The 27,770-nt window shown below is 42.0% G+C and overlaps 4 protein-coding genes, 1 long non-coding RNA gene and 1 pseudogene across 5 annotated transcripts; 1 reads left to right on the top strand and 5 right to left on the bottom strand.

The window, feature by feature from the left end:
- Positions 1-1,604: 1,604 nt before the first annotated feature.
- On the bottom strand, positions 1,605-5,495 carry LOC114768812 (neurogenic locus notch homolog protein 4-like). Its single transcript, XM_028961111.1, has 8 exons — positions 5,388-5,495; positions 5,005-5,208; positions 4,768-4,917; positions 4,055-4,234; positions 2,494-2,610; positions 2,262-2,411; positions 2,027-2,166; positions 1,605-1,817 (listed from the first exon to the last, which is right to left on the bottom strand). Exons 2-8 carry the CDS (start codon positions 5,141-5,143, stop codon positions 1,605-1,607), a joined length of 1,089 nt encoding a protein of 362 aa, XP_028816944.1. The 5' UTR covers positions 5,144-5,208; positions 5,388-5,495.
- A 740-nt stretch (positions 5,496-6,235) lies between these two features.
- Positions 6,236-9,379, bottom strand: LOC114768760 (signal peptide, CUB and EGF-like domain-containing protein 1). Its single transcript, XM_028961087.1, has 7 exons — positions 9,376-9,379; positions 9,119-9,271; positions 7,722-7,862; positions 7,458-7,643; positions 7,281-7,352; positions 6,663-6,789; positions 6,236-6,254 (listed from the first exon to the last, which is right to left on the bottom strand). The coding sequence occupies exons 1-7, from the start codon at positions 9,377-9,379 to the stop codon at positions 6,236-6,238; spliced, it is 702 nt and encodes a 233-aa protein (XP_028816920.1).
- A 1,130-nt stretch (positions 9,380-10,509) lies between these two features.
- LOC114784815 (uncharacterized) lies at positions 10,510-14,319 on the bottom strand. The gene is made up of 4 exons (XR_003748936.1): positions 14,251-14,319; positions 13,392-13,586; positions 11,264-11,412; positions 10,510-10,544 (listed from the first exon to the last, which is right to left on the bottom strand). It is a non-coding gene; the product is annotated as an uncharacterized LOC114784815 (long non-coding RNA).
- Positions 14,320-16,205: 1,886 nt separating this feature from the next.
- LOC114768672 (multiple epidermal growth factor-like domains protein 6) lies at positions 16,206-23,149 on the bottom strand. Its single transcript, XM_028961079.1, has 14 exons — positions 23,076-23,149; positions 22,915-22,999; positions 20,869-20,956; positions 20,588-20,776; positions 20,398-20,503; positions 19,929-20,174; positions 19,744-19,845; positions 19,475-19,666; positions 18,909-19,019; positions 18,641-18,833; positions 18,191-18,552; positions 17,971-18,112; positions 16,756-16,879; positions 16,206-16,412 (listed from the first exon to the last, which is right to left on the bottom strand). The coding sequence occupies exons 1-14, from the start codon at positions 23,143-23,145 to the stop codon at positions 16,206-16,208; spliced, it is 2,217 nt and encodes a 738-aa protein (XP_028816912.1). The 5' UTR covers positions 23,146-23,149.
- Positions 23,150-23,571: 422 nt separating this feature from the next.
- On the top strand, positions 23,572-27,769 carry LOC114784326 (uncharacterized). The gene is made up of 8 exons (XM_028969634.1): positions 23,572-23,722; positions 23,800-24,126; positions 24,236-24,514; positions 24,618-24,704; positions 24,796-24,829; positions 24,923-24,954; positions 25,372-25,469; positions 27,346-27,769. The coding sequence occupies exons 1-8, from the start codon at positions 23,644-23,646 to the stop codon at positions 27,493-27,495; spliced, it is 1,086 nt and encodes a 361-aa protein (XP_028825467.1). The 5' UTR covers positions 23,572-23,643; the 3' UTR covers positions 27,496-27,769.
- On the bottom strand, positions 25,800-25,918 carry LOC114785044 (uncharacterized; annotated as a pseudogene).
- Position 27,770: the final 1 nt, after the last annotated feature.

Below are 27,770 nucleotides of genomic sequence, written 5' to 3'. Positions count from 1 at the left end.
GTACAAGTGAAGATGCTGGACTTTTGCACTATGTACAGCTGTAATAACGAAGGATCAAGGCATAACATTTCATAAGTTAGGTTTTATTTTATCATCATGTATGTTACCGAAAAAAAAATCATTATTCATGTTACAGACCAGAGCATCTGTCTTTCCACCCCCACCCCATTGGAAAGACTTAGCTTCTGTTATGACACCTGAACATATTGTCTTTTATGTTCATTGTCTATAGACCTTTTTCCAATGTTATACCAGCAGGCTGTTTGTGGGTTACAGCTACTCCCACCACACAGGAAGGACACAGCTTCTGTTCTGACACCTGTATATATTGCAGTTCATTGTCTATACTTCCTGACAAATCTAATAGTATGTTCTTATAATAATACACAATGTATTTTCCTTGTATATAATTCATTGTCTATAGTTCTCTACAAATCCATACAAATGCTTTGGATAAGAACATAAATATAAATTTATGAGTGGTAACGCTATATGGAGATTACTTTTTAAAAATAAAATTATGCTATAATTATTTTTTTAGTTATTTTTGGCTCAGTCATACAATACATGTCTGCCATTTGAAACAAACCAAGACAATAAAAATTGCTTCACAAATTTGCACATTTATGTTCCTTTAATTCTGTATGCCACTTTAGCCCTGATAGACATTCATTCATATAAAGATCCCCTATTATGAATTTTATATATCTTAGTGGTCCCCTAATATTCTATCTGAAGTCTCTTTCTGAAATTCAGCCTTGATGTATCCTTACCAATGCCCCTGGCCACCACTGACCTTGGTGTGTGTAGCTTTAAATGCCAATGAGGAGGAGAGAGGCGGGACAAGGGGGAGAGTGGCCTAAAAAAGTACATTGGTGCAAACAGGAAATCGTGTGGCCGTTTTTTCCAGAAAAAAATTAAATTAACCCACTGGTTCTTCACAGTCTTACATGACGAAAGCAAAAAAATATGTGTGCGCTAATTTTTACATACAATCACCAAGCATCTGCAATGCTTCACCCATTCGCAAGCCTTGACAACCACAGTTCCTTCTTAGGGGAGTGGTGGGAAATTCTCTGGGCAGACAAAGCATGAGAAATGCTATATGACCACATAAGGGGAGACAATTCAGATCCGACTGTATGAACTTCCGCTCTCTGAACGGTGAAGCAGAATGACCAAATAGCTCTTTATACATATCACCATTTCCAGCCACTGCAGGACCATAGACAGGCTAGGGGAACTTGTATTAATATTAAATAATCGCACAAAGTTAAATTGACATAATAGGGGACTTTTAATAGGAGCCCCGTCCCATGGCAGCTCTACTGGTATTAATGTAAATTAATTTGGGGATTTGTCCACAATGGCCACGATATAGTTATTTACTACATCACACATGGAACAAGATATATATATTGCCCAACCCCTATCTCAAGACATGTTTTATTATGCTGTGATAGACACTGGTAGCCTTTTAGGATTTAGCAGCTCATACCAATATAAAACATGCACAAACCTTTAAGACATAGTGTTGCAAATAGATGCACACAGAATCATTTTCTTTCAACTGTAAATACATGCAGGTCTCATAACTCTCTTACCTACAGGTTCTGAGAGTCCTGTGGTTGGACAAAACTGTCCTGGGGGACAAGGAACACAGTCCTCTGGGCTCTCCATGCCTTCTCTGGGATTGAATGTTCCAGCTGGGCAAGGGAACTGGGTTGACAGACCTGTTCCTGATGGGCAGTAGTGTCCCTTTGGACATGGTTGGAGGAGAGAAACATTCCTCTCAAGCCCATTTTCACAATAATAACCTGAAAGACAAGACATGGGCATTAAAACAGGATGGTGTACCAGTCACTTCAGTTTGTGTATTTTGCACATCACTCCTTCAAAAAGCTGTAAAACAGGTCCACAGACACATTTACTGGTCCCATGGCTTCTCATCGCTGTCCTATATTTACTGAACCAGGGCTCTTTTTTTCTTGTTTTTTAATGGTTATGTCTTGCCTGCTTCACAGACAGTGCAGTTGGCCTGTTTTTCTCTGGGCTGGAATGATCCTGAGGGACAGAGAAGTGGGGCAGGACTTCCCATGGGGCAGTAGTGCCCAGATGGGCATGACAGAGCACGGTCAAGCATCTGACCTAAAGGGCACCAGAAGCCTGGTATAGATGAACAAGGACAATAGTCAGTCAGAGACAGATGCACATAAATTGGGATAATGGTAGGTGTGTGTGTGTGTGTGTGTGTGTGTTACCTTGACTGCAGATTCCAGTAGGCTGTGTTAGACCTTTAGAGCTGCAATAGTATCCTGCTGTACAGGGCAGACAATCGCTTTCTCTGCCCGCGCCCTCTGAGGGATAGAAGGTCCCGGCTGGGCACAACTCCGGAGATTCAGAACCCTCCTCTGGACATAGATTGATAGTTTGGGTCATTTTTATGTAATTGTGTCAGTATTGTATACTGTGCTAGTGCCAATATAACAATACCACAGTAGGTCCCTGGAGGACAGATGTTGCCTGTGATGCCATCAAGTGGTTTTGGGTGAACTGCACCTCCTATGCAGTAGTAGCCAGGAGTACAGGGGCCACTGGGCAATGCCAGGCCTGTGTGTAAAAAGATTTTCCTTTACTTTTCACAAAGTTTATGGTCTTTAAAACAGGGTCTAGAATACTCTTCTCCACAGATAATTACATTTATCAGCCAAGAATTCCCACAGCACCAGCAAACAGCTCCTTTATGCACACTCAGTCTACTTCTCTTTCACAGATATCTGAGATTAACCAGCATATGAAGCCTTTTTGCCTTTTTTAATGAGTTTGAAATGTTTTGATCTCAGATGTCTTGTCCATTATCAACAGCCCTTAGCAAACTGGATAATGCTGACTAATTTCAAGCAAGCCACTGTTCACCCTCTCTTCAATCAATTAATCCATCAATCATTTTTACAATGTACATTGGCACAATGCATCTCATATTAGAATAGTGCTCCAGGCTCCTGGTGAGCCTGGAGCCTGGAGGTGACAAAGGCAAGAAAACATTATGAGGAACCGTATAAGGTGTTAGTAGCCTAGAGGGTAACACACTTGCCTATAAACCAGATGACCACAAAGTCATAGATTCAAACCCCACATACTACCATTGTGTCCCTGAGCAAGACACCAGGGGGGCTGTCCCTTTTAGTCACTCAGCACCATTAAAGATGTCCTCCCTTAACTCTGCAGTCCTATCCAACTATAGGGCTAAGCAGTTTACTTAGAGCTACTGGAATATATGGAAGTCAATGATATGTGTGATGAATTCCATTCAGGCAAAATCAATGACAACTTGCTTTTAAATATATATCCTGGCTCATGTGCCCTTTTACTAGACCTCTCTGCAGCTTTTGATACAGTTGATCAGGGTCAAGTTGTGGCCACAGTGCCATGTGCTAATCCTTACAGTGAATACCAATGGCTCATAGACACACATTTTTTAGGGGAGGGGTGCGAAGTGGGCAAAACATGAAAAAGAGGAGGTAACCTTTCCCTGTATGACGTCTTATAGGGCTACATTCCAGGTCTGAACATATAAGCTGTCACGGTGGAGCACAATCTTAATTTCTAGCCACTGCAGGACCATAGACTGGCTAAGGGAACTCATATAAATTTTTTAAAATCTGTGAAAAATCAAGTGAATGTCATGGGACCTTTAAGGCTAAAATCTGCTAAAATCCTCTCCAGAAATGCTCTAGAAACTGCGCCAAAGAGTTCTTGGCAGTCAGTGCCAAGAACACAACTAAAACGACAAGGTGACAGGGCCTCCCCCTGTTCATCAGATCTTCTCATTTATTGGAAAATCTGAAATCCCCTATTTTAATAGAGCAATTCATTGTTATATAAATATATTATATTTTATTTATGATATATTTTATATATCATAAATATATTTTTATTTTCTTTGTGATTTTGTATGTTTAGTTATTTTTACTGTTTGAGCTTCTTCAGAACTGCTGCTATAATTAATTTGACTTGGTTTAAGACAGGAGTAAAAGAATATTATTCTTGTTACTGGTAGTGTTGCAGAAAGTGCCAGGTGGGCATGGCTGGGGCTCAGAGCTTCCTGTGGGGCAGAAGAAGCCCTCTTGGCAGCGCCCCCCAGTGGAGGTGGCAGGACACAGACAGTTTGCGTTGGTGTAGTTATCCAGATCGAATGGCTGTGATGTCCAGGCAGCAGATACACAAAACCAACCTGGTAAAAAAATAAACCCAACTCCATTTAAAAAAAGCAGAATAAATCAAGACAAACATTTTTAATATTATTCTCCACACACACTACACCACCCCATAAAAAGAATGGGGTGGTGTATCCAAATTGCAACTCCAACTCTGCTATAATCCACACTCCATCAACACAGACATCAGACCCACCTTTTCCCAATACATGTTTCTGCACTGTACTGTTTTTTTTTTCTTTAATTTGTAAACATACAGAGTTAATTTTTGGGGGGCAGTGGTGGCCTAGGGGTTACGAAAGGGTCCCGTAATCAGAAGGTTTCCAAGGTGCTACTGAGAAAAGCACCGTCTACACACACACTGCTCCCCGGGTGCCTGTCATGGCTGCCCACTGCCCACTAAGGGTGATGTGTTAAAAGCAGAGTACACATTTGTTGTGTGCACGTGTGCTGTGCTGTGTATAACAATCACTTCACTTTCACTAATATCAGAATCTTTTCTGTGCTACTGTAAATGACATCAGCACCATAATAATTCTCTGACACTGACCAGCCTTGCACTTCCCAGACACTGTGGTCAGTCTCTCCTTTTCACAGTAGTGACCGGGGGGGCAGGGCAAGCAGCTGTCCAGACTATGGGTCATGGGCTCTGGGTTGTAATAACCTCGGGGGCATGGGAACTGTGTGGCATACTTGGTACCTGGATAGAAAGGGAAAATGCAGGGATGCCAGTCAGAAGCACGTTTTTGAAAATGTGTCTTAGCAGAAATGAGCAATGAGCTGGTACCATCTGGGCAATAGAATCCAGATGGGCAGGGGAATTTGGAGTAGATGCTGGTTCTTTCAGGGCAGTAGTAGCCTGCATGGCAGAGGTTGCAGTTGACCTGGGTTGTCATGTTGGCATATGTGCCTGCTGGGCAAGGCATTGGGGTGGCACTGCCAGCCTGACAGTAGTGTGCTAATGGACATGGCCCTCCGCCAGAATCAGAGCCTAAGAAACATAAGGTGCTATAAAGTATTCTGCACTTTGTTGTTACGTTTTAATACTAATCTGCTCAATTGTGTTTTGTGTCTAGTTGTTTTTTATAAAATGTAATTGTCAAATAAAAATAACGTTTCAGTCATTCACCCAGCTTAAGGTATTCCCTTGGAAATATCTGCATGAGATACCTGTGGAAGAAGAAGCCCCCTCAGGGCAGAAAAATCCCTCCGCACAGGGACCAGATGGCCAGACCAGTGCCAATGTGCCACAGAACTGCCCAGGTGGACACACACTGCAGTCTGCAGAACTTGTGCCATGGAACCTATAAACACACACACACAAACACACACATGCACACAGTTACTGATCATTATTGAATAGTACATGAATGAATGAATTTATACATTTTTGGTGGTGATGTAAATAAATATCAGGGGGGAAATTGTCTATGTACAACTGTGGGACTTTGAGACTTTGCAGCGATCTTGGGAAAATAAAACGTCACTAAAGGCTCAGACAGCTAACAATTCTTTTTAATCAGGCTGAACCCAGATGTCGCCAATGTATGTGTTTCTCAAACTTTATCCTACAGATGAACTGCATGGTAGCTGAAAAAGCCAATGGGTTTCAGCAATTTATAAAATATTGGAAAATCATAGACTTGTATTTGTGGAATCATTGACTCAAAAAGAAAATTGTGTTTCACCTCAGATTATATTTATTTTTTGCATGTTGAATCATGTTGAATCTGCCAACTAAGAAGTTGTATCTGACCTTCATTTACAAGGCTCTTATAGTTAATGTTTCCAGAATAATTGGCAAATCAATGTAAATTCTAGCAATGCATATGTGCGCTACATTGCAATAATGGGAAAGTGTCATTTATATTAAATGTTTATATTTAATTTAATTTGTTTTCAAGATGCTCTCTTACATCAGGGTTAGGGTTATATAATCAATGAGATCAAGTCTGCATAGAAAAACACATCTGACTTTGGCTAGAAATATAGTTACCCAAACCACAAATGTTACAAATCTAAATATTGCCAGTTACTCTAAAACCACGACCCAGATTTTAGAGTAACCACTACACAACACATGAATGAAGATCTCTCTGTTTAATTTATAATGGTCCCAGTATTTAACATAGAACATCAACGATTTCCACAGACCCCACAGGGAAAAAAAACACACACACACAAGTTAAACTGTATTTGATTTGCATTAACAGTCCATTGACATGAAAATTTCACACTTTGAGATTTTTTTATGTAATAACCCAGAAGGCCATTTCCACAAATCTGTCCAGAGTGCTTTGTTGGGTGTAGAACATGCAGAACAGAGTTTCTGGTAGAAAATTGAATGAAAAGTGAAGAGGGTATGGGCTTCAGCTATATTTCTGTTTGGAATGACATTTGCATTTGTAAGGGTAATTTATCACTGTGTGTGTGCGTGTTACCCACCTGTTAGAGAATGTGCCTATAGGACAGGGCAGCGGTAGACCAGTTCCATCTGGGCAGTAATGTCCTCTGGGACAGGCTCCCCCCACCCCTGTGCTAATATTCCCGTCAGGGTTCCGAAAGTTTATACCTGTTACAAATTTGAGAAATTCTGTTAAGCTTGAACCTTTATCAACATGCACTTCTCTGCCATTTCATTAGCTACTCCCTTGATGTTGTTTTTTTCCTTCTATTATTCTATCATGAGTAAATTCCTATTCAAATTTTTTTATTTTTTCGAACAATTTGACACAACCAATGTGTGGCTCCAATATCTCTTTTGAGATGTTCCTGGACATGACCAGCCCTCACAATGAAAATCTGAGAGGGATGATAAATTTAACTTAGCGATTTCCTGATTCTCGTTAGTCAAATTAACAATAATGGTGATTTCCCCATTTCCAATTACTCAAACTATTAGATTAATATTAGAATGAAAATCGAAAGGGGAGTAATCTTTAAGAAACTGGACAATGTGCTGCTGGAAACTAATCAATTGTCACCCCTTGATAGTGTGTTAGTGGAAATCAACCAAGTACAGCAGAGCTGCGGGAATATTTTTAATAGTTACATCCAGTATACCTGCCAAGCAAAAGTACCCTGGCTGACAGGAGCCAGTCGGTTCAGACAGCCCCCACTCCTCACAGTACATGCCTGCAAAACAAACCATAAAACCACTGAACATGAGCCACTGACAAACCCCAGCTACCCAACTAAACACAAATCCTACCACCCATCCCACATTCATGGTCTGCTTACCTGATGGGCACAGCAGGCACTGCTCCAACTGGCTCTGCCCAGGCATGGGGTTGTAAGTACCTGGAGGGCAGGGCAGGATGTCATCCATAGTGCCCCCCAAGCAGAAATGCCCCTCTGGACAGAGCTCCATCTCCTCCCCTGTCAGGCAGATCATACCTGGAGGGCAGTCAGTGCATTCTGCAGCTCCTGCACAACCACAGAAATACAAACTGAGGCCAAGACCAGTTTCTTTATAATTCCAGCGTTCATGAGCTGCATGTATACCTGTTGTGTTGGAGAATGTGCCATCAGGACACTCCAAAGGAAAAGCAGAGCCTGGTGGACAATAGTAGCCTGTGGGACACCAGTTCCCTGTTTCTCCATCTTGTGGCATTGAGGTCTGTGCTCCACCAGAGCAATAGAACCCTGTAACATCATCATTGTAACTGTCATTACTATCATAGACCACTTATAACAGAGTGATTGACTGGGGTTCCTGTTCCTATTCAGCAGTGCTTCCCAACCTAGATTTTTGAGGAACATCTTCAATCAAAACCTCACCTTAATTAGGATCAGGCCTAACAATGACTGCAGCAGGTTTTGAAGCCATGTGGGATGGAGTTTGGCCTGTGCAATATGGCATAAGAATTCATATTGCGATATAAATGTAACCATAGATGGTAGACGGTATTTAATGCGGAATATCATTTAATCTGTAACTTTAAATGGAAATGTTTTTGAAAAGGTAACGTGTCCATACTAAAGGCACTGCAGCAGGAAGTTACATAATGAACATCAACATGTAGTATAACTGTATTCCAGATAAAACAATATCTGGACATTTCTACTGAAAGTGGACTTTCTTTCACATCCTTAATGCCACCCATATACGCTGCGTTTGCATGCATACTCCGAAAGAGACCATGTTATGGCCTAAACCTAGTCGTTGCGCACACATGTGCATGTATGGAACTGACCTGGAAAGTGGTAAAGATTGGACACTGGTCCAAATCGGGTAGCCACAACGTGTCACTCATGCGCAACACTTAGGTTTAGGAGTAGGGTTAGGTTAAGGAGTAGGGTTAGGTTTAGGAGTAGGGTTAGGTTAAGGAAAAGGGTTAGGTTGAGGCAGTACCACAGCATACTGTGGCTTTCACAGTATGCTTGCGCACCCATGCACAGTCCAAATCAGGTTTCCAGTCCCAATCGGGTAGCAACACATGTGTGCTGCACATAAACTTGGAAGCGGATTACTGACAGATTGAAGCCTTGTTTTATTTTATTTATAGGGTATGCAATATTCCATTTTACATTCCTTTCCATTTTAGGACTTTTTAAAGAGCACTCTGTGGTCTTGCCCAAAACAAATGCCTCATGCTGCAAGTGGATGTGGTTTCTCACAAGTGATGCGACTTTGTAAATTTTGTGTTTTCTCGTGTTTGACCCTGACCGCTTTTTGGACTACTTTTTTTAACAGAATGATTCCTCGCTCGCCCGCTCCTCTTGACCACCCTCTCGGAGCTTTCTCAGAGCTTTCTCAGTTTAACAGATTGTTTGGACACTGATCCCTTCCTGCATGTGAAAAAACTAGCCTTCTGTATGTGTAATTGTCCAATGTATGGATTATTTTCAATAATCATTAAGAGGTAATTGAAGTAATTATTATATGCGAGATGCGTTACCTGGGGCACAGGTGCCCGTGGCCTCAGTGAGGCCAGCTCCTAGACAGTAGTACCCGGCAGGACACTGCCTGCACCAAGATAGGTCCTGTCCGCCCGCCACTGAGTTCCATGTGCCTGGGGGGCAGGGACTCTCATGAGGGTGCCTGGTGCCGGCTGGACATACATAACCAGGAAGACATATGCTCCCAGTACTGGAATTGACCTGGAGAAAGACAGAGTAAGACTACATTATTTCATGTAATGGGTGATGCTTGTGCCCATGTGGTGGGTATTTGCCTTACTGGAGCAGCGGTGGCTGCCCCTCCGCTACAGTAGTATCCGGGTGCACAGAGCCCTTCGGGAACAGCCAGGCCAGGGCTTCTGCAGTACAGGCCAGCATCGCACCGGGTGCAATGCTGCTCATTTTCTGCACCCACTTCAGCAAAGTATGAGCCCTGAAAACCAGAAAATGAAATGCACCGTGAGAAAGACAGAGGCAGGACTGTCAAATCATAGCATTCTCATAGAGCGTGGGACAGTACTCACAGGTGGGCACAGCTGAGCCACCAATGCACCTGGAAGGCAGTAGTGCCCGGAGGGACAGACTGGAGGCTGAGAAATGCCAGTTTTGTTACACAGTCTGCCTGGCAGGCATTGGAAACAGGAAGCCTGGGCCTTATCCTGTGGAGGAGATGGACCAGTCAGGTTCTGCCACAGTCTTTTTTTTTTTGGCACGTTTTAATTTCTATGTCTTCAGATGTTGTTCCATGTTTCTCAGTCGTTTCCCAAAAAGAAAAAATTATATTTATGAATGCATAGTCTGTCCATATATATAAAACAAAGTTTTAATAATATAAAAGAAAACAGAATTAAAGAAGTGAAATAAGAAATATTGTACTTTTTGTAAATATTATAATAGATAATTTAAAAAAAAAGTACTATAAAACAATTGATTTGCTGACTTAATATTACAATATGTATGAGTACCAAATGTATGTGAACCTTTGCTACAAATCATTCAGGAGGAATTTTAGCCATTTCCTGTGACAAGATCAGCTTCCAAGTCTGGGATGCTGCTCATTTCACATCTTTCCACAACATCCTATCAGTTCACATACTTTTGCCACACACAGATATGTAGTATTGAACAATTTTACTAAACTATGTAAATAACTGATTAACTGAAAAATATTGTATTAACTGAAGTAATATTTGTGTAAAAATATAGAATGTTCTAAGAAAGTTCACAAACTTTCAAGCCCCACTGTATTGACATACCGGCTGGAAAGAACCCACTGGGCAGGGAATAGCTTGTGATGATCCCTCTGGGGCATAATGCCCTTCCTGTGCCTCATACTGAACAGGAGAGTCTGAGTGGCCTGTGCAGAAGTGACCCGCAGAGCATGGACCAGTTGGAGAGGTGTTGTTAGAGCCTAAGCAGTAATAACTGGCAAGAGAAAAGCCATGGCAATAAATCAGTAGCAGCCTGCCTGCCTCATCATTCTTTAAACCTACAGTGCCCTCAAAGATATTAATTGTCCAGTTGATTAGATATTAAAGATTAAAGACATTTGGAAAACATCTTAGCCTTGTACATCACCAATGAGTGTTCCATGACCAAAGGTGAAAGCAGTAAGTACAGCAGTTCAGCAGTAAGTACAGCAGTAAAGAAAAAATAAGCGAGATATGGTGGGGCAGTGGTGGCCTAGCAGGTAAAGAAAGGGACCCATAATCCGAAGGATTACGGTTTGGATCCCGATCCGCCAAGGTGCCACTGAGCAAAGCAACCGTCCCCACACACTGCTCCACGGGCACCTATTATGGCTGCCCACTGCTCACTAAGGGTGATGGGTTAAAAGTAGAGAACACATTTCATTGAGTGCTTTCACAATGACAATCACTTCTCTTTCATGTTTAGCTACCAAGGAAATTTTGTGATATTTTGTGATAATTCTCTGATATTTTGTTTTTCATAAATGTCTTTTTTGCAGAAATGCCTCTAATGAACAGAATTGAACACAACTTACTTTGCCTTGCTGCAGACTTCTGTGCAAAGAATAACTGCTGGAGTTGTACAAAGCTCATCAGATGAGCTGTAATTCAAGGTAGGCTTCTCTACTAAAGGGAATAGTAGGTGTAAAACATTGCTCTGATGTAGCATCTTACCCCGGTGGGCAGCTAACACACTGCTCAGGGCTGCTTAGGCCAATGCTGCCACTGAAGGTACCTGGGGGGCACGGGGAAGGGAAGGCAGACCCAGGTGGACAGAAACTGCCAGCTGGACACAGACCCCCAGCTGGACCATCCAATGGAGTCTAGAGGGGGAAAGGAAAAAACAGGATTGCTAGCTCTCTATACTGTACTTAGTTCCTGCAGATTCCCATTCATCCAAACACACCTTCTGCAAAAAGTCGAAAGGGAAAAGTAAACAGGGCATCAGAAATTTTCACTCTGTCACTTTCCAGAAGCACTTTGTCCTGTTACTCACAGCCAATCCAGGGACACTTTTGATGGGGTGTCCAAATTTGTCAAAAATAACAATTTCTTAAGCACATTTTCCAATCTCTAAGACATTTGAATAAAAACGTTGGGATAAAAAGTGGGATAAAATTGAGGTGAATATTGATGAGACAACAAAGTTAATTAAATAAATGAAAAATAGAGTCATAATCTTCCTAGCCCTACTATATAGCCTATATAAACTAATATATTTAAACATAAAATAACTAGGCTTAATAATCCAGAGGTTTATGTAAAATAGAATAGAATAGTCTTTATTGTCACTGTTGCAGGAACAATAAAACAGTTTGGTAGTTATTCTTTATGGAAGAAGAATAATAATTAAGGACACAAAATAAAATAAAGAATTTGTAAATATACAGAAAGCAGACAGCATGTACAGGGAGTGCAGAATTATTAGGCAAATGAGTATTTTGTCCACATCATCCTCTTCATGCATGTTGTCTTACTCCAAACTGTATAGGCTCGAAAGCCTACTACCAATTAAGCATATTAGGTGATGTGCATCTCTGTAATGAGATGGGGTGTGGTCTAATGACATCAACACCCTATATCAGGTGTGCATAATTATTAGGGAACTTCCTTTCCTTTGGCAAAATGGGTCAAAAGAAGGACTTGACAGGCTCAGAAAAGTCAAAAATAAACTGTCAAGCGTGCAGCTGCCAAGATGCCACTTGCCACCAGTTTGGCCATATTTCAGAGCTTCATCATCACTGGAGTGCCCAAAAGCATAAGGTGTGCAATACTCAGAGACATGGCCAAGGTAAGAAAGGCTGAAAGACGACCACCACTGAACAAGACACACAAGCTGAAACGTCAAGACTGGGCCAAGAAATATCTCAAGACTGATTTTTCTAAGGTTTTATGGACTGATGAAATGAGAGTGAGTCTTGATGGATGGGCCTGTGGCTGGATTGGTAAAGGGCAGAGAGCTCCAGTCCGAGTACTGGTTTGGGCTGGTATCATCAAAGATGAGCTTGTGGGGCCTTTTCGGGTTGAGGATGGAGTCAAGCTCAACTCTCAGTCCTACTGCCAGTTTCTGGAAGACACCTTCTTAAAGCAGTGGTACAGGAAGAAGTCTGCATCCTTCAAGAAAAACATGATGTTCATGCAGGACAATGCTCCATCACACGCGTCCAATTACTCCACAGTGTGGCTGGCAAGAAAGGGTATAAAAGAAGAAAAACATAGCCTCCTTGTTCACCTGATCTGAACCCCATTGAGAACCTGTGGTCCATCATCAAATGTGAGATTTACAAGGAGGGAAAACAGTACACCTCTCTGAACAATGTCTGGGAGGCTGTGGTTGCTGCTGCACGCAATGTTGATGGTGAACAGATCAAAACACTGACAGAATCCATGGATGGCAGGCTTTTGAGTGTCCTTGCAAAGAAAGGTGGCTATATTGGTCACTGATTAGTTTTTGTTTTGTTTTTGAATGTCAGAAATGTATATTTGTGAATGTGGAGATGTTATATTGGTTTCACTGGTAAAAATAAATAATTGAAATTGGTATATATTTGTTTTTTGTTAAGTTGCCTAATAATTATGCACAGTAATAGTCACCTGCACACACAGATATCCCCCTAAAATAGCTAAAAATAAAAACTACTTCCAAAGACATTCAGCTTTGATATTTATGAGTTTTTTGGGTTCATTGAGAACATGGTTGTTGTTCAATAATAAAACTATTCCTCAAAAATACAACTTGCCTAATAATTCTGCACTCCCTATACAATACAGTAGTCAAAGACTATATAAATAATGTTCTCACCGCAGTGGTTGCTCTGGATCTGCAGTAGAACCCTGCCTGGCAGCTTCCTGATGGTGTGGTCTGGCCCCCTCCACTGCAATATTGACCACCATCACAGGAGGTGCATTCTGATGCACTGCCCAGGGCTAGACGAGGGCCATATGTACCTTCCTCACAGGGAATAGGGGTGCTGCTGCCTTCAGGGCAATAGAAACCCTTGTACAGAGCAAATTCCAGTGATTAGTTTGTTAGGGTTCAGTGGATGGGCTGGTGTGTAAGGAAACGGACCCGAAATTAGAAGGTTGCCGGTTTGAGTCCCGAACTGGCAAAGTGCCACTAAGCAAAGCACCGTCCCCACACACTCCTCCCTGGGTGCCTGTCATGGCTACCCACTGCTCACTAAGGGTGATGGGTTAAAAGTAGAGGACACATTTCGTTGTGTGCACTGTGTGCTGTAATTAAACGGGTTACGGGTAATTAAATAATGACAACACCCCCCCCCCCCCCCCCCCTTTCTCCAGGCAACTTCTGTAAAAGAAAGTGGAAGTGTTTATTAGACACACCACATCACAGCACCCAGCGCACACAGTGAAACGTGGTCTCTGCATCTAACTCATCCCCTGTTGGAGCAGTGGGCAGCCATGAAAAGCACCCGGGGAGCAGTGTCTGGGGACGGTACCTTGTATAAAGGGACATCAGTTATGCCTTGGCAATTCGCGTCTGCTTCTTTACTCACTAGGAAGTGTGCCCAAACCTTTACATGCCTCTTACACATTTTCAGATTTACACTTCTTATGCCAATCAGGCAACCTGGGCTCAGGATTAAGGGTTAGCTAAAATCCTTATTAGCTAAAAGTCAGTGTAAATATATCAAGCTCACCTCCGGACATTTAGAAGGAGTATGTGTACCAGGAGTGGTGCAGAAATACCGCACAGGGCACAACACACATATGTCAGCTCGGTGCGCCTGGGAGCTGTTCCTGTATAACCCCAATGGGCAAGGGAATGAGCGTGGATGCCCAGTTCCAGCAGGACAATAATGCCCATCTGGGCAGCTCCCTGTCTGAAAGGGAAACAATTTGTGTCAATCGTATCCTAATCATACATAACATCTTTTAGCAATTAGCGCAGTCATAATACTAGATTTTCAAACTGGATCTTTCAATATTTTTTGTTACTTTGTGATGTTATGAATAAGTTCAGGAAGGTATGTAAGTTAAGATTCAGATTGGCAAAACAGATTAATGTTGCTGTCTAACTCTGACATTAACATTAATATTATTTTATTTGTAGCCAAAGCTACCAGCCATCTTAATTATAAAAGATGGCCGATGTATAACTAATTGCTAGTAGTTAAACAGCTAATCGTTATGTGCGTTCCAGCCAGACCAACAGTCATGATAACTGTATAATACTTCAGTGTTAAAAGGTGAGCCTTGCTGGCGAGTATTTAAAATACTTGAGCAATTTTATCGCACTACCCAACTTCACATTGAAGCACTGATTGCATGCACATTTTCACCATGGGCATGAATGTCTTGGCCATTTTGGTGAGTAGAGGGGGAAACTTGGTTTGACGCCTGGTGCCGCTGAACTCTCCCAGGAGGCACCCGTCTCACATCATTGTGGGTCCTGATCAGTCCCAGGGACTGCACATTAGGCGATCAGTACACAAGCAGGACTCCTATATTGTCCTGCATTTTTCTGACCCTTTTGCGAGTGTGTCTGTCCATTCTCCCCATGCCATTTTATTACACTAGGAGAGTGGGACATAGGCTCACTCACTGATTGGTTCAATGGACCTGATTACACAATAGGTTTATATAATTTGTACGAAACAGATGGAAAAATATTGCCAGGCCTCAAGATGTGGATGACTCTTGCCTAAAAAATCAGAATCTTGTAAATCCTTGGATGTTTATATTTTGTGTTTTAATATTTTCCTTTCTGACACAGGAAGGGAAGTATTTGAAATAGTTTATAATGGGGTCTGTTTATTGTCTCCAGAAAAACCTGGCATTTTTGGATCCACTGTACCTTTCAGGCCCATTATACTGGTTGAAGAGTTGCAAAATCAAATGCACCTGCTTCAAAGCTAAATCAAATTCATGAACATAAAGTAGCAAATAACAATGCTGCTGAAGTTTCAAGTGTAAAATGAATGCTTACTGGTTGGGTAAGAGGCTGCCCCTGGGAGTAGCAGAACATCCCGACGGGGCACTCTGCACACTCATCCATGCTCTGCAGACCTGGTCTCCTGCTATAGGTCCCATTTGGGCATGGAACTGGGTTTGGATCCTAGAGAAAAACACACCTTTTGTAAAGTACTGTGAATATGTGCCAGACAAGACACTTTGAACTGGGTTTTTAAACTGTCCTTTAAAAATGAAGGCTTTGTGCTCTGGTCACACTCAATTTGGACTGGTTCTAGTTTGCTAGTGTTCCTCTAAAGACTCTGCTGTTTTTATTTTACACCAGTGGCCTATGGCTTCTAGTTTAATGTTGTCCATTTAATTAAAGAAGGGCCATAAATTCAAGGCACTATGCTCTAAAACTGTTACCATTTGCAGATTGTACAATATTATTGAGTCCTACATTACAACATACAACACATTAAATATATACGTATTTTATTCAAATTCATAAACCATGTAACTTTTATACATTTTAACTGACATGCATGACAAATAAATAATAACAAAAAAATAACTTTAAATATATTTCTTCTTCTGGTTTACTATTCCAGATCATTGTGTAAGTAGAGTGGAACCACAGCTTATGGACACTAAGTCAGCATCAATACCAACTGCTGCTCAACCTCCTCCATCTGGCATCTCAGTGTTTACTCACAATACTCCCTCCTGGACAGTAGAATCCCACAGGGCAGAGCACAGCTGACTGTTGGGGCTCCCGATCCAGTCCCTGAGCGCAAACAAAGCCTGCTGGACACACCATGACCCTAAGCATTACCTCAGCGCTAGTGGTCTGGTTGCTGCAGTAGTGGCCTGGCAGACAGGGCAGGCATTCAACTGATGCCTCATCCTGGCCAGTAAAAAAAAAACAGCATATTCATATTTATGATATAAAAAAATAAATATATAACATATATTTCCTCATTTTCAGCGTGCTGCTGAAAAGTAAATTCAGTGTTACCAACCCTTTTCCTGGAGACAGAATGGTTTATGTCAATCTAGATTGTGGTGCATGCTGCTTTCCGGCCCTCCATGTTGTCTGTTCCGCATATGTGTGGGTTGACTGTTACCATTTATAAAAATTGCACTAAAGTTGCCACTGGCATTCGACATAGCCCATTTCTCTCTTTGTCAGGTAGGCCTCCAGAAATAAGGTTGTTAACCCCTCCAACCATACTGCACTGGGAACTCACAGAGAAGCTGCCTGCCCCACATACTTTAGGGATGTTGGTAGCATAGTCAGGACAGAAGTACCCTGCTGGACACACAGAGCAGTCCTCCACCCGCATGCCACCTTTAGTCTTGCGGAATGTCGATCTGCACCAAAGGTATATTATTGCTTTTCACGTAACACCTTGAAGCCTAGAATAACCCAGAACACTGGTGAAGACTAGAATAATTACAGAAAGACATCACCGCAGAGAGAGGGCACCACAAACCACAGATAAATCCTGAATCATTTCCTTTCACAAAATGGAATACCCAACAGGACAATCCAAATGTTGCTGAATAGACATCATCATCAGGATTTTAAAAATGTATGATTTGCTTGGCAAAGGAGGCCAGTCCCTCCAGAAACTGCTACAAGCATTTCAGTATCAGCAAGGAAAAAGAATTCTCACTAAGAAACACAATCTCAGCAAATGCAGCCAAACTTTCTGAAATTCAAGAAACAGAATCCACAGCTGAACTTATTCTAAGGGAGAAGCAATCTCATCTCTCTGTGTACTTGCATATTGTGAGATGACAATAAAGTGGACTTTGACTTTGCCTTTGAAGGACAGAGTGGCCCATTCCTTCACTTTCGTAGAAAAAAAACAACTGCCTGTGAAAAAGCACAGTGGCCACTTTGGCACAAGAAATCACGACTTATTCAATGCTGGCTTGAACAATCCACATATAAAGCACATAAGTAAAGATTTCATTCTACAGACTCTGCAGCCACTGGAAGGACAAGCAAGAAAGGGGAAGCATGGTCACCATCTGCTTACTTGGGGCAGTCAAGTAATTAGTCAAGAGTAGACTTGGAAAGCTTGGAGATTTTCTTACAAAAATGACCCCACCTTGGTCTGACAATCATACTAACTAAAAAAAGTAATGAAAAATTAAATCTAGAATTTTTTTTTTTCAGGTAGTGGTGGCCGAGCAGGTAATGAAACAGACCCATAATCTGAAGGTTGCTGGTTCGAATTCCGAACCGCTAAGGTTCACCGTCCCCACACACTGCTCCCCGGGTGCCTGTCATGGCTGCCTTCTGCTCACCAAGGGTGATTGGTTAAAAGCAGGGGACATATTTCGCTGAGGCACTGTGTGCTGTGCTGCAGTGTTTCGCAATGACAATCACTTCACTTTCACTTTATTGCTCCCTCCCCTCTTGCTGGCTCATCTATCTGGCAGGTGTAACTCACGGATGACATGGTGAGGGTTTGGAGGTGCCTGCCTCACAGTATGAGCCCTCTGGACAAATCACACAATCTGCTCTCTGTCCATTACCCATCCTAGGACTGTAGGTTCCTGCAGGACAGGGGAACTGCGAGCCATATGTTGTGCCTGAAATAAAAAGTCAGTTAATAAAAATGTGTCCACATACATAAACTTCAGCACTAATAGGTCCATCTGTAAATTTACCTTCAGGGCAGTAATGTCCAGAGCTGCACCGCCCCGATGGGGCACCTGCTCCAGCCAGACAGTACCAGCCTTTGGGACATAGTTGACATTCACTTTCCGCCTCCAGACCACTCCGTTCACTCCATGTGCCAGGTGGACAACTGTGCTGCGTGGGGAACATGGTGCCTGCTGGGCAGTAATGGCCAGGGAAGCAGGAGAGAGGAGGCCTCTGAATGCCGCCCGTACCTCGTAGGCAGGCGTAGCGAACTGGGCACTGCTGGCACTGGGAGGGGTCAGTGAGATCTGTTCGGTTGCTTAGGGTTCCTGGAGGGCAGGCATTTTCAGGAGCATTTGGTCTGTCTGAGCCTGGAGGGCAGACATATCTAACAATAAAAGAAAAAAAAAATCATAATAGTAGATTTCCTTTATGAAAAAACTAAAATTATTATTATTATTATTTCTTCTAGTCACCCTGGCATGCAATCCACATCTGGAGACTTCAGTGCCACATGGGTGCATGCCTTGCCAGGATAACATGTTCTGCAGTCTGAGGAAGAGTACTGCCCTTCTAAAGGGTTAAAAGTCCCTGCTGGACAGGGCACAGGGTTACTGGTGCCCTCAGGGCAGTAGAATCCTACTGGGCATTTGAGGCAGTCCTTGATGCCTGTGGAGGAGAGAAGTGGCAAATAAATGATTGATGCAAAATAAATGCAGACATGAATCGGAACATATCCTTTACTTTGGGCTCCTTCATGGGCTGTGAAAGTGCCCTGGGGGCATAAAATCTCCGTCAGAGTGCCAGCTGGGCAGAACTTTCCTCGGGCACAGGGCAAGCCCTGACCAACAGAACCTGGAACACATAAAGTGAAGCCTTTTAAATGTAATCCAAGGTACACTGTTCCATTTGCAGCATCTTCATGCCATAAACAGGATGTAAGTGAGAACTGGGGTATCAGCTCAAAACCGCAATTTTGTGCAGTTAAAAACACAGGAAACTGCAAGGAAAGAAACACTGTTAAAGCATGAGACATGTTAACTAAACAACCAACTGAGCAAGACTTTTCATTCACAGTGACAAAAAAAAAAACTCAGTTATCTAAAAGATTTTTATTATTTGTATTTATTAAATAATAAAAACAAAAAATTGTAAATAATATAAAATATAAATTAAGTATTACTCTGAATACAAACCAGCACCATTTGGATTAGAGTGTGTTTAGTGCACACTTCTAAAACTTTTCCATCATTCTTTATGTCATTAAGTCATTAGCATTAGCATTAGCATTGCTCTGTAACAAAACATACCTGGGGGGCAATATCGGCCTTCCACACACCTCTTGCAGGCTGCCCTACTTGTCTGGCCCATTTGTCCTCCCGCTGTTCCAGCAGGGCAAGGTGACCCATGAGGTACAGCAGTGCCCTCCTCGCAATAAAACCCTACTGGGCACAGAAACTGGGTGCTGGGTCTCCGAGTGCTCCCCTCCAAACAGTAAAAACCTGAAAAAGGTAAATGTGTTCAATAACAATCTACAATCTGCCCCATCATACGGTTTTCTGCAGAACTGATCCCTAACCTGCCGGGCAAAAAGTGCAGTCCTTCTCTCTTTGGAGACCCTCCTTGGCACCATAGGTTCCAGCTGGACACTGAATAGCAACCCCCCCAATACAATAATATCCTGTTGGACCACAACCAAGGTTCAATGTGTGTTCATGTAACGAGATTTGCTGCTGTGTGCACTGCAGGTTTCAGCCAACTCACCAAGGGGACAGACCATGCATGCAGTAACCTCTTCCCCAATGCGGTATGTTCCAGGAGGACAGGGGTGCAGTGGCCTGGTTCTTGGACCCAGCTGACCTCCAGTGCCAGTCCACACTGGGTTCCTTGTGCCATCGCAGGAAAAGGAGCCATTACAGCGTTGACATTGCAATTGCCCAGGCAGGAGGTTATGATGCCCAGGGGGGCAGGGCCAGGGCTGAGCCATCCTTTCTTTTGGGCAGTAACTTCCTACAGGAGAAGTTGTACACACTGTATAATCTCATGTTCATGTATGTTGCCTAATTTAACATTTAAAAATAGAATGTGCCTCCTCAAAGCTTCTATTACCAAGAGAGGTAAAGTATGAATAGTGCAGCTAGGTACAGTCTCAGGTGTGTGAGAAGGGGACGTAAAGTGAGACGTCACACAGCCATAAATGAATAATGAAGTGTCTCCACTGGAAACTACTTGCCTACTGGGCACGGGTGACACTGGGAGCTGAAAACTGTTGAGTAGGAGCCGGCAGCACAAGAGGTGCACTCACTCTGAGCTGCACTCGGCTCCTCCCCAGGCCCACACTTTCATGGAGAGAAAAACAACAGTTAAATTATCCACTCTACCCATGTTCTAAATCCTACAATCTATGGAGAGAGCGAAAGTACCTTCCACAGAAAACCTTCTGAGCAGGCAAACCCAGGCGGACAGGGTATGCAGTCAGTGTGGCCCTCTGGGGAATACCGTCCTGCTTTGCACAACGTTAATGCGCCGGTGGTGCTGTTGCAGGAATACCCTGTTGGGCACATTTTGCAGTCCACCCCATCTAGAGTGCTAATTAATCCAGCAGGACAGGTCTAGAAGATGACATGCACATAACTTATTCCAGGTACAGTTGTCATTTTTAGAGTAATGTGAGATTTGTACTGTTTTACAGAAACAGTTATACCTGGCAGTCCAAGAAATTTCCTTTTCCGGGGTGGATGTTGTAGGTGCCAACGGGACACCTCCTGGGTGCAGTTACATTGCCAATACAACTAAAAAATAAGTTATTCATTAACACTGGTTTTAGAAAAGCATAATTTCACATAAGCATATGTATATGCTTATTTCACATAAGCATAAGACTTTCCGTCTTATAATGTTTTTTATAACGCCCTCATCTTGGTGTTTATACAGAGGCTGACTGCTGAAGTGAGAATACCATAGGACACACACACAATTCTTTCCCTGAGTAACTCTGTAAAGTGGCAACTGCTTTGCTTCCTCTAATCTGTCATCAAAAAATGCTCAAATATGCCCTGAAATATTTTCTCTGCAGAGAAGCTAGAAAGTTATTGGATAAATGCAAGTTATTGGATAAATGTCTCTGCGAGTGAATGGATAACTGAGCTCCATGCTGCAAAGAATGATGATGGCCCTTTGGTGGCCCACACTTGGAACACATGTATGCCTGTTAAGAGACAGGAGCAAACGACAATCTGGCCAAACACGGCATGCAGTCCCAGAAACAGTGCCATCTTCACCAGGCCTTGCCCATACCTGGTTGACATACCACTTACCATGCCAGAAGTCAGCCATCAGTGTCGACTTTATGCCAGAACTCAGACAAACCTGTCAGCTATGTGGGATGAAGCATGGCAAAACTCATGCAAACGTTGCTATATCAGTTATAGACTGTCAAGTGTGTCAAACTTGTGGTGCGCCGGCCACGTCCTGCGAGATCCCTTTATGTAGATCTGTCACTATGGCCTGGTGATATGAAGCGCTGATAACACACAAACTACAGATTCCATAAAGACCATAACTCCATGCTGAAAAACAAAAACTAAAGATTGAAATAAAAAGTGTACATCCTGCAGCGCCGTGGGTTCTTTGGACAACTGATCTTCAACCTTCCCAAATTCTCCCACACCACCCCTCTGCTACGTTCCCTCCACTGACTCCCAGTAGCTGCACGCATAAGGTTAAAAATACTGATGCTGGCCTACAAAGCCAAACATGGAGTAGCACCTACAGTGAAGGTAAAAGGAAGACACACATCTAGACTCTTCTTTGTCTTGGCCCCTCAGTGGTGGAATGAACTTCCCCTTGAGGTCAGAACAGAACCCATAAAATTACAGCAACACCGAAGAAGCTGCAGGAATTTCTGGCAAGTACAGGCTGCCACAAATCTGTTACAAATCTCCCATATTCTCCATAAATCTCCCAAATGCATGTAGGAAATGTGATCTGATGAGACCAAGGTTGAAGCTTTTGGCCACAATTCTATAAGGTATATATGGCACTTTGCATCACCAAAGGAATATCATACCCACTGTGAAGCCTAATGGTGGCAGTATCATGCTTTGAGGTATGAGGAGCAGTTCCGAATATCTGTCACTTATATCCCAAAACCTTCTGCTAGAAAGGGGAAATTCACCTTTCAACACCAGAATAACCTCAAGATTGCAGCAAAATCAACAAAAGAATGGCTTCACCAGAGGAATGGCCCAGCCAGAGCCCAAACCTAAATACACAAAAAATTCTGTGAGGTGACCTGTTTCTTGTCCAGTTCTGCACCCAGTCTCTTGGGATGTTCACCTGCAGCCATGACCCTGAACACCAGAACTAAGTGGTCATGGAAAGTGAGTGAGCAATTCTATTAAATATTCATAAAACCCCTCCTGTTAATACATTTACATTTTACATTTAAAGCATTTGACAGACGTACATCACATCATTGCCTAGGTGCCCACATGCCTTTCTCTTTTATTTGCTTCTATTCTCTATGCTCCTAGTATCCGTTTGTCTAGGGTATGTCAACAGATATCACAAAAGTCCCCTCTTCCATTGCACAATGGAATTATTTACTTTTCTTAAACTCTTTAGTCCAGTGTGAGTCCTTGCCCTGTGCCCAACTGTAATCATAGCTCACATTTCTTTGTGAACTTAAAAAGTTAGTCATATTGTAAAACATCAGTTAATTCAACATTGAGAGTTGGTTTCTACTTACAAATGTCCAGCTGGACACTCCAGACAGATGCCTGATGAGACGTAAGATCCTCCAGGACAGGATAGTGGACTCACAGCCAAAATGTCTGCATTACAAGTACATCATGAAGTGTCTCAGAGTTAGACTCAACCATATTCTATTTATACTCTTCTTGTGGATACCTTGCTCAAAAATCGTGAACAGAACTATTATCCATTTAAGAGAAGAAAACTGGTGAGCGAATCCCTTCATGTTGGAATTTGTCCTTTTTTGTGACCAGAGCTCTGGCCTCTAACTGTCTAGTTAAGGGTGAATGCCAGTGGTAGTTCAATAATTGAAAGTGAAATTTAAAACCATGTAACTGGATTCTGAAGGTTCAGTGACACTACAACACAGCAGCAGTTCTATGGTGCAACTACAGCCAAACAAAAAGGTTTTGGTGAATATACCATAAAATACTATATATCGAAACGGTGAAAATACTGTTCTCATCTACCAATTAGTTAATTAAGATAGTAAAAACTGGCACTAAGAAAGCATGAGTAAATGTGGAATAGAGACAGCTGTAATAATGGTCACATACAGGAAAGAAGTATAAAATGGGAGGAACGTCAGTATATGGACTCTGTCATAAAAGCAAACTTTCCATCCTTCAGAAGAAAAACGGTTTGTCTACAGTGACACCAACTTCCTGTTTCCTTCGGTGAAAACAGCTGCTTTTGAAACTCCTCCATCTCAGTTGGTTTTTGAATGCCTTTGTGTTGGGTAGGATCACTCAGAAAACTAATGGCAAAATTAGTTCTGTGGTGTGCTCTGTTTTCTCTAAATGGTAATGCAATCTTACCATTACTTTTTTAAATGTGCTTTATTGTGTTGACTACTAACATGTCGCTTGCTCCTTTACAGATTTAGTGAGGTGTGTCAGTCCAGAGGAGCCATATAAGATTATAAGTGTTACTCTCGGAGAGCCGGTAACTCTGAAATGCTCCTATAATTGCTCATCTGGATTTGTCCGGGCATATTGGGTCTGGAAAGAATGTGCAGGCTGTAACTGGACTGCTCAGAAAATCAACCAGACAAATGGCAGTTGTACTCTACCACTGTACACTGAGCGGCTAGTTCTGAACCAGACCCATACTAACTACACCTGCAACACCGAGGAGACCGACCAACCGGAGAGCCCACAAAAGATTCATCAGAGGTTTGGGCTCAGGCTCAACAAATCACTCAGAGGTACGGAGAGCTGCTGTTACAACTTATTATAGATTCTCAGCTCTAAATGAAATGCAAACGTTAATTCTACAAATGCTGATGTTCATCATTGCCGCTTTCGCTTTCGTAGATGCCTCCATGAAGGTATTGATTCACAACAAAGACGAGAACACTTCAACAGAGGTTGGGTTAGGGTATTACCAGTTCTGGGCCCCAGAGAAAACTGCGGTCTCACTTGTGTGCTGTGCCACCTGCCCTGTGGAATGGATCAATGGGTCCACTGTTATTAAATCCAAAACGTTGGACCTAGGAAGACTGCGGAAAAAGAATACAGTGCAGAAATACCAGTGTAAGGCGTTGAACCCATGTAAAAATGAAGAAATTACTATTGAAGTAAAAATCACAACAGGTAAATTCATTGTTTGTTTGAGGCATCATTTCTTTTGAGCTAAATCAATCAGCTGTACCAGGCAATATAAGAAACCTAATTCACAACTCTAATTTCAACATAGACAAAGTCCTGCTGCTGCTGATCCTGCTTGTGATTCTGCTGGTAACGTTGACAGCGTACGCTCTGTACTCCATCTACAAAAGAAAATGTACTACATTTTCTAGGCCTCCCATTCTTTTTTTTTCCACATTTCATCTGCATTTTGAATGAAAGGGAATCCATTCCTTGCTATGTTTTAGGTAGAGGAAAGAGAGCTGTTAATTGGCATGAAAGGTGAGTTTAAATCAAATATTTGCTGATAACTTTCATTTAGAAACACATTTCTAATATCAATTCTATGTATTTCTTTTCATTATTTATTTGTAGATCAGCCTCCAAAAAGGAAAATACACCGATTGGTAATTTGACTTTTTAAGAAAATTATTTGAATCTAAAAACGTATGAATCTAGTTTACAGGCCAGAGCATCACTTTGAATAAAAAAATATCACAAAAAATATAAACTTTTTTTTGTTTGTTTTGTTTTAAGTTGTATACGTATACCAAAGGCTCAAATTATTGGTTTTGACCAGATAAATCAGCTATTCATTTACTGCATTTATATTTACTTAATCTAACCTTTTACTTAATATACTCTTCACTTTACTTATATTTAAAAATTTTGTAGTTTTACATTAAATTGCAATTGAGTGTGTATATTCAAAACCAGTTAGTTTTTTCTAATGAATAATTTTTTCCTGGCTTGTAGTGTAAAAACTATGATGAAATCTGAAGAATCTTGCCTACTAGTTGTTCTGAGATGTGGATTTTTTACAGTTTACCAGAGCAGCGAAGAAGTTCCATATGCAGAGATCATGATATCTGTCAGAGGAGCTAGCACACCTGAGCTGACGGGGCTGTCTGACCCCAGACCTGTGAGTACTGAAAAGTACACACACATCCAAAAATCCCAACTGCTCTGCAGAAAATGAGAGGAAATAAAGTAAAGTGGAAGTGATTGTCACACGTGATACACAGCAGCACAACACACAGTGCACACAGTGAAATTTGTCCTCTGCATTTAACCCATCACCCTGAGTGAGCAGTGGGCAGCCATGACAGGCGCCCGGGGAGCAGTGTGTGGGGACGGTGCTTTGCTCAGTGGCACCTCAGAGGTACCTTGGCAGATCGGGATTCGAACCGGCAACCTTCTGATTACGGGTCCGCTTCCTTAACCACTAGGCAGCCACTGCCCCAATAGTTAAAGCTTACAGCACCTGGTATTCCCAGGCAGTCTCCCATCCAAGTACTAACCAGGCACATGCCTTCTTAGCTTCCGAGATCAGACGAGATCGGACGTTCTTCAGCTGGTATGGCCGTAAGCAAAACGTATATTTGAGGGGGCACCTGGATTTGAACCAGGGACCTCTTGATCTGCAGTCAAATGCTCTACCACTGAGCAATACCATCTGCACATTTTTTTCTCATGCTTTAAACACACACACACACACACACTTACAACCTCCTAAATCGTTAAGCTCTGCAGGCAAAATAATGTTTCAGTTCCTTCTGCTTCAAGTGAAAGTGAAAAAGTGATTAGTTGGGCATATGTGACATATTACAGCACAGCGCCAAGTTCACACAGTGAAATGTGTCCTCTGCTTTTAACCCTTGAGCAGTGGGCAGCCATGACAGGGAGCAGTGTGTGCGGACGGTGCTTTGCTCAGTGGCACCTCAGTGGCACCTAATCACTTGTGATTACGGGGCCACTTCCTTAGCCGCTGTGCCACCACTGCCCTACTGCTGCGCCGCCACTGCCACCACTGTGTGGCAGAGCATATGAGTGATGAGCTGGCTAGTTAGATCCTCGTCCAAGATACAGATATGTGCCCAACTTGATTGTTAGACTGTGTGTGCCACTGGGACGGAGCAAGCTGCTGCCTTATGGGTATTATGTGGTCACTGGTCACCACATTTCTGTGTTTCCATTTATAAATAAAATTCCAAAATAAAAACAAATAGTTCTTGAACTCTTCAAGTTCAAATGAGCTTTATTGTCATTTCAGCTACATACAGTTTTAGACAGCACATAGTGAAACAAAACAACATTTCTCCATTTAAGCAAAGTTACAAACTGGGAACATAAGATAAGATAAAATAAGATAAGATAAGATTATCCTTTATTAGTTCCATAAGTGAGAAATTTACCCAGTAGGAAGTGGACATTACAATATGAGAGCAGCAAAAAAACAATAGCACAGCACATGTCGACTGTATAATACAAAATAAGCAAATAAACTTTAATTTACAAATAAGCAAATAAATAGCCCTAGAATAGCAAAATAAAACAGTGAATGTGAGTTGTAAAAAAAAAAAACAATGTCTGTATATACATAAAAGATACATTTGTGAGTGTTCATATGTCTGAAGACCTGTAGAAGGAAGCTGTTGCAGTCTGGTAGTGAGGGCCAAAATGACTATTTCATGCAACTTCAGAGGTAAAATGGGCAAAAGTTTGCCAAAAGCTCGAAAAACTATGCACCTGTATATGCTAAAATGAATAAGGGATCATTTTATCATATATAAGCTCTGTAGAAACCAGTAAAAAGTTCAGTTTAACATGCTGTATACACACTTTACACTTTATCAAACAATCTAAATCAAATGGTTTCAATAATAATTGCCTTTCATTGGAGTGAAACCAATACTGGAGTCCTTATTTGTCAAATGAACAATGGCTGTACTAATCTCAACCAGAGAGAAAGTATGAGGCTGAAGACGATTATGTGTAATGTGCTGTTTGTCTTTCAGAGATGGAGAGAGGAGCCTGGCCCAGCATCACTTTCTGCATTCCGGTCCGCTGACAGGCTGCATGTCTACCCACGGGACATCTCCCGAAAGATGAGCACAACTTCTGAATATGCCATCATTTCCTACTCCACTGAGGGTCTGGGTTCATGAATGAAACCACAGTAACTTCTGTGTAAAATACATCTCTTTTTTTTTTCTGTGTGTGTGTGTGTGCATTTGGTTTTCTGTACATGTTGTGCACACAGTTTTTTGTACACAGATTTTGTATAATATAATATAGTCTCATTTTCAAAACTCACAGGGGTTTAATTGGCTTCAATGTCATTTAACGGGAATGAATGCTGCTTTAAAGTTTTACCATTTTCCATATGTAGGCTATACCTAAATATTACCATCTGGACGCCATTAAACAAATAAGACAAAAT

The sequence above is a fragment of the Denticeps clupeoides genome, chromosome 2 (genome assembly GCF_900700375.1).
Source record: "Denticeps clupeoides chromosome 2, fDenClu1.1, whole genome shotgun sequence".
NCBI lineage: Eukaryota > Metazoa > Chordata > Actinopteri > Clupeiformes > Denticipitidae > Denticeps > Denticeps clupeoides.
The sequence above is the reverse complement of the archived record's forward strand: the minus strand, read 5'-3'. Positions and strand labels throughout refer to the sequence as shown.

Coding starts and splice junctions, on each gene's coding strand:
- LOC114784326 (XM_028969634.1), top strand. CDS start 23,644: ATGCCTTTGTGTTGGGTAGGATCACTCAGAAAACTAATGGCAAAATTA. Junction 24,127..24,235: donor GCTCAACAAATCACTCAGAG/GTACGGAGAGCT, acceptor TCGCTTTCGTAG/ATGCCTCCATGAAGGTATTG. Junction 24,830..24,922: donor GCTGTTAATTGGCATGAAAG/GTGAGTTTAAAT, acceptor ATTTATTTGTAG/ATCAGCCTCCAAAAAGGAAA.
- LOC114768812 (XM_028961111.1), bottom strand. CDS start 5,143: ATGCCTTGCCCAGCAGGCACATATGCCAACATGACAACCCAGGTCAAC. Junction 4,918..5,004: donor TGGATTCTATTGCCCAGATG/GTACCAGCTCAT, acceptor CTTTCTATCCAG/GTACCAAGTATGCCACACAG. Junction 2,412..2,493: donor TCCTCCAGGGACCTACTGTG/GTATTGTTATAT, acceptor ATCTATGTCCAG/AGGAGGGTTCTGAATCTCCG.
- LOC114768760 (XM_028961087.1), bottom strand. Junction 7,863..9,118: donor CACGGGCACCTGTGCCCCAG/GTAACGCATCTC, acceptor ATGATGTTACAG/GGTTCTATTGCTCTGGTGGA. Junction 6,790..7,280: donor AGGGTACTTTTGCTTGGCAG/GTATACTGGATG, acceptor AATTTGTAACAG/GTATAAACTTTCGGAACCCT.
- LOC114768672 (XM_028961079.1), bottom strand. CDS start 23,145: ATGAAGGGATTCGCTCACCAGTTTTCTTCTCTTAAATGGATAATAGTT. Junction 18,553..18,640: donor GATGTGGATTGCATGCCAGG/GTGACTAGAAGA, acceptor TTTTATTGTTAG/ATATGTCTGCCCTCCAGGCT. Junction 16,880..17,970: donor AAACCCTCACCATGTCATCC/GTGAGTTACACC, acceptor CCTTTGGTGCAG/ATCGACATTCCGCAAGACTA.